The 5364-nt window shown below is 53.7% G+C and overlaps 1 protein-coding gene across 1 annotated transcript; it reads left to right on the top strand.

Moving 5' to 3' along the window:
- Nucleotides 1–223: 223 nt before the first annotated feature.
- Nucleotides 224–3846, top strand: LOC117240606 (protein dachsous-like). Its single transcript, XM_033506618.1, has one exon. The coding sequence runs from the start codon at nt 2062–2064 to the stop codon at nt 3808–3810; it is 1749 nt and encodes a 582-aa protein (XP_033362509.1). The 5' UTR covers nt 224–2061; the 3' UTR covers nt 3811–3846.
- The last annotated feature ends 1518 nt before the right edge of the window (nt 3847–5364 follow it).

The following is a 5364-nucleotide window of genomic DNA, read 5'->3' as shown; positions in this document are numbered from 1 at the left end:
AGGAATGTTATGGAAATGACGAAAGGAATAAAGAGGAAAATGAAAGGTGAAGGGCAGGGAAATGATCAAAGAGGGGAATGGAAGAGTGGAATGGAAGGACAGGTGGAAGGAAAGACAGGTGGAAGGCAGGAAGACAGGAAGGCAGGAAGGAAATGGAGGAAGGCAGGAAAGGAAGGAATGGAAGAGCAAGGCAAGGAGTGTATAAGCAAGCAAGGCTAAGAAAGCAAGAAAGTAAGCGAGCGAGCAGAGTTTGGTATAGTCTAGCTGCTCGGTGCCGCGAAGCGAGCTGAATGCCGAGGCCCCGGCATATCGGAGCCCGCCGTACTACTGCTCCCCTCTCCAAGATGGCCGCCGTTTGGGTCCAGTCGAGTCCCCCTGACCGAGCCAGCCGAGTCCAGCAAGTCAGGGGAAGGGTAGGCCTTGCAGGTGCCGCCATGTCAGTGCATGCCTAACCTCGAAGCCGCGCGGAACGGACGCTGGGCCCAAGAACGCAACACCTCGTGCTCCGTTTGCTTCTTGCCGCTGCTCTTTCCGTTTGAATGTAAACCACACTCGAGACCACCTAAATTCGTCGCGAGTCCAGTGCATCGCGTTATATCGATCGCGTGTACGTGTGATTTCGGAGCGATTCGAATTGATTCGGATCGCGAACATATAAACAGGGAACCGAGAGAGGGGTGTATCGAAGCGAAAGGAGACTATCACGAGAGTGGTTCGGAGTAAACGTCCTACGATACGCGACGGGAAGATCGTATCCAGCGTGTGTATTCGCAAGCTCGTCGTTTTAGCGCATCTTATAATCTTTTTTTCTCGTCGCGCGTGACGTCGATTATGGTTCGCGATTCGTGATTCGTGATTCGTCGTCCTCGTATAGGTTATAGTGTGTCGAGCGTGTGACAGTTTTTGCGGAAGGACCGTGACTGGTGCTGTTTTGCCACGAATACACAGCAGTGGTGGAAGTAAGAAGTAACAAGTTGGCGACGAAGAAGGAAGAGACTCGGCTCGTTCGTTGGACCGACTCGTTCTACATGGTCGTTAACGTGCGTGCGCAACGACGTTCGACGATTTCTCAAATCCGAAAGACAGAAGTGGAGGAAGACGACGACGAGGAAATCGGCGTATGGAATACGCGTCGAGGAAGATGAGACAACAAGGAGGAACAACGAGATTGCTGCTGGCATAAAAATCAATCCACGTAGCAAATCGTGATCGAGAAGGGTCAATTTTTGGTGGAAATTCGACAGAAGCTCAACGTAGAAAGAAAGAGAGAGAGAGAGAGAGAGAGAAAGAGAGAGGGAGTGAGAGAGACATGAAGGGCGTTCCAGACGCGAAACGATCGCACCGGGTTCGCGACCGGTCGTGTTGATCGTCGAGTTATCGGACGTGGATCTAACGCGAGGAATGTACGATATCTCGAGGCGAAGATATTCCAGCAAAGGTGAGGACAGCGTGGATACCACAGCCTGCTACAGAGAGAGGTAGAGAAAGGAAGGGAAGCGATAGGAAGGAGGAAAGAGGACGAAGAATAAAGGTGGAACGGGGTCGGATAAACTCGTATCTACCGAAGGAATTTCCACAAGGAGATATCGCGCGAGTCGTTACAAACGGCATGTTTATAATCTAGCGCAATCACCTTCGAAACGTTTGGCTTCGTTGGCAACGATCGGGCAGGTTGTATCGGTTCTGTGGGATATAGGCGCGAACGCACAGTCGAACGTAATTCCTAGGAGTGCAAGTGTTTACGAGAGAAACGACCAGGGTAAACGTGATTGTGGTTGGTGGTGGTGCTGCTAGTGGGTGATTAATGTGTCGGTTGATCGCGTACTCGTGCTTTCTTCCGCCGGTTTTTTAACATCCGACCGTACGAGACGCGTGCGGACTGTCGACAAGAAACAGAGGAAGAGAGAGATTTCCTGGCCGTATGAAGAACATTTGGAGGTATCGATCGGTGCCGCGTCCTCTCACGATCCATTATTTAGGAATGAAAAGATCGAGATAATAGCCAAGGACGGCGGAGGCGAAGGTGGAGGCGGCGGCGGTGGCGGTTGTGGAGGCCCCAGGATGCGGCACCTGCTACTACTGTTCCTCGTCCTGGGAGCGACTGTTCTCGCCCCGGGCACACGGTCCGAACTCGTAAGATACTTGGAGGTTTCGGAGAACGCTCGACCAGGTACCAGGGTGGGTTTCATCGATGCCGACAGTCCACCGTACTTGATCGTGTCGGTTTCCGGGTCCGCGGTCGATTCGGACTTGATAGTGGATCACGCGACGGGCGAGATAAGGACAAAAGTGCCGTTGGATCGCGAAACCAGACCGTCCTACAGCTTGGTCGCTCTGCCGCAAAATATTCAAGTGGTGGTGAAGGTCCTCGACGAGAACGACAATGCGCCGACCTTTCCCGTCGATCACGTGGACGTCGAGTTTCCGGAGAATTCGCCTCGCGACGCGAAACGCGCCCTGCCGCCTGCCAAGGACCCCGATCTCGGCCAATACTCGACGCAACGCTACGAGATCGTCTCCGGAAATTACGCAGATGCGTTCAGGCTGTCCCAACATCGAGGTCGCGATGGCGTTCTCTACTTGGATCTGCAAAACTCCGGGTTGTTGGATCGCGAGGCTCGCTCTCGGTATCATCTGGTGATAGAGGCGTTGGATGGTGGCGCTCCGCCGCTTCGCTCGAGGCTACACGTGAACGTGACGGTACAGGACGTAAATGACAATCCGCCGATTTTCAATCAGACGAGGTACGTCGCCAGCATTGCGGAGAATGCGACCGTCGGGACGCCGGTGCTCGCGGTGAACGCGACAGACAGCGACGCTGGTGACAACGGCCGCATAGAGTATTCGATTAATCGGCGACAATCGGATCGCGAGGAGATGTTTCGTATCGACCCAGAGACTGGCATGGTTTACGTGAACAAGGCGTTAGATTTCGAATCGAAGGAGCGACACGAGCTAGTGATCGTTGCTCGTGATCGCGGCGCTCAGCCTCTCGAGGCGAGCGCGTTTCTCTCGGTTCGCGTGACCGACGTGAACGACAATCAACCCGCTATTACTGTTATCTTCCTGTCGGATGATGCGACACCGAAAATCAGCGAGAGCGCCCAGCCGGGTGAATTCGTCGCTAGGATATCGGTCAGCGATCCGGATTCGAGGACCGAATATTCGAACGCTACCGTCACGTTGACCGGCGGCGAGGGACACTTTGGCCTGGCTACCAGAGACAACATTATATACCTGGTGGTGGTCGAGAGGCCGCTCGACCGTGAGGAAAAGCCCGTTTACGATCTCTCTGTGGAAGCGACCGACGCGGGAACACCTCCGTTGCGAGCCGTTCGAACTTTTCGTCTTGTCGTCACGGACGTGAACGACAACGCTCCGAAATTCGGCCGGGAAAGGTACGAAGCCCATCTGTTGGAGGCCTCGGAACCGGGTACTCCGGTTTTGAAGGTAACGGCCACGGATCTCGACGAAGGTGCCAACTCCGCCATCAAGTATTCTCTTCTCAATTCCACGTGGTTCGTTATCGACGAAACGTCCGGTTTGATATCAACGCGGACTCACGTTGACTGCGAAGCCGACCCTGCGCCGATTTTAGTAGTGATCGCCACCGACTCGGGTCGTCCGCCGTTAAGTAGCAGCGCGACAGTGCGCGTTACCGTCCATGACCTCAACGACAACGAGCCCATCTTCGAGAAGCCGCTGTATAACGCGACCGTATCGGAGGATATGCCCGTTGGCTCCTGCTTTCTCAAGGTAAGACAATCCTCTTTGTTCGTTCGTTTGCACGAATCGCATCGCGTTACGTAACCTTCGGCGATATCGTAAGTACCGCCGTATATTTACTTACGTAGTATGCACCGTTGATCGTTCGGCAGGATAATTGATCTGTCATCGCGTCGACACCGATCGACGACGAATTCCTGCGCGAAACATACCGCGCGAATCGATAGCGTCGAATGGCACAGCGTGTCTCTGATCGGTGAAAGCCACACGATTCCCAATAGGTTCGTGTGTTGTTTAATCGTTGCACAAATCGACTTTGCGTAAAGTTGCTTCTCGGCGCGAAGCTGCCACTATGTTGCAAAAGGTTTCTGGTAAATGTGCGAATCGGCCGAAAGGGCAACGCGCGGCACTGGTCGCGCCGCGAGCCACGTATTCGCTTTACACTGGGAAACTCGTAATTGGAATCGCGTCGCGCATGAAAGGTTTTCTCCGTCGCCCTCTAGCAATTAGCAGGGAACCGTGTATATCGGATAGAAAATATTCTCGACGACACGCGATCGATCGATGTTCTTCGTTCGACGCTGGACGCTTGCGTGGGCGCTATCGTGATCGACGGTTCGCGGTTCCAAACTGTCGGACGATGGCACGGAACCGAAATAAACCCGCGTGCACGTTTATTGACATGCGACGCGCGTTCTATTGTGCGTTTGCCACTGTGAGCCACACAAAGAATATGCGTACCAGCACGACGAGGAAACGTGAGAAGATGAATGAGAAAAGGCTAGCGTATTGTACGAATATCGAGAGGGAGCTCGAAAAGTACGCGTTGCTCGACGATCCTAGTAGCGGCTAGTAGCAGCTAGTAGTGGCTGCTGGCAATGGCGAACGCTCGAAGAACACACGTGCCAGGGACGCGTTCCACTTGCGCAGGGAAACCTGTTGCGAGAGTTTTCTTTGTGGCAGCGGCGAGATGCTCTTCCCCGAAGCGGTGTTAGGCCAAGAACAAGTTGCTCTCGACACCGAGGTTGCTTTACGAGCAGAGCGTCTTCGCGATCGGTATACCTGCACGGTGTGCAATTACCGATCTTCGAAGCTGGCGTAACACGCGTGCGCGCTCCAAACAACCGAGAAACGATCCCGTTCTAGACCCTCGATGCAGGCAAACTAGCTCGGGCTATCGGGCATTCGCGAGGTGCGAGCTCGTCGTACATTTCTGAAATTTAAGACGAATCGACGACGTGCCGTGGCCACGAAACGGATTACGCGCTTGGTCGCTCACGAGAGGTCGAGGGCGGGCACGGACGCGAGCGCACGCCTTATCTGTTGACCCTTTTTAAGGACGATCGTCTTACATTTGGCGTAATCGTTGACAGTAATACTATATCTATATTTTCGTTCGCTTAAGATAACGAAATTGTTACGCGCTTCTGCGGTTTGTCTAACCAAGGATCGCTGCAGATAACCGAGCCATTCTTTCCGCTCGATCGAAATCTCCTACGTTCTACTGCAAATTTTACGCGTCAAACACCGAACGTGACGACTCTTTACGCGATAAACGCGGGCGATCGCATTTGCAACGCTTCGAGATTCGCAAGACCGCGGCGAGATAATCGTTACCGGTGCCGCTGTTGGTGCTGC

The sequence above is a fragment of the Bombus vosnesenskii genome, unplaced genomic scaffold (assembly GCF_011952255.1).
Source record: "Bombus vosnesenskii isolate JDL3184/JDL3185 unplaced genomic scaffold, Bvos_JDL3184-5_v1.1 scf7180000014816, whole genome shotgun sequence".
In the NCBI taxonomy this organism is placed as follows: Eukaryota; Metazoa; Arthropoda; class Insecta; order Hymenoptera; family Apidae; genus Bombus; species Bombus vosnesenskii.
This window is presented reverse-complemented; position numbering and strand designations above follow the sequence as displayed.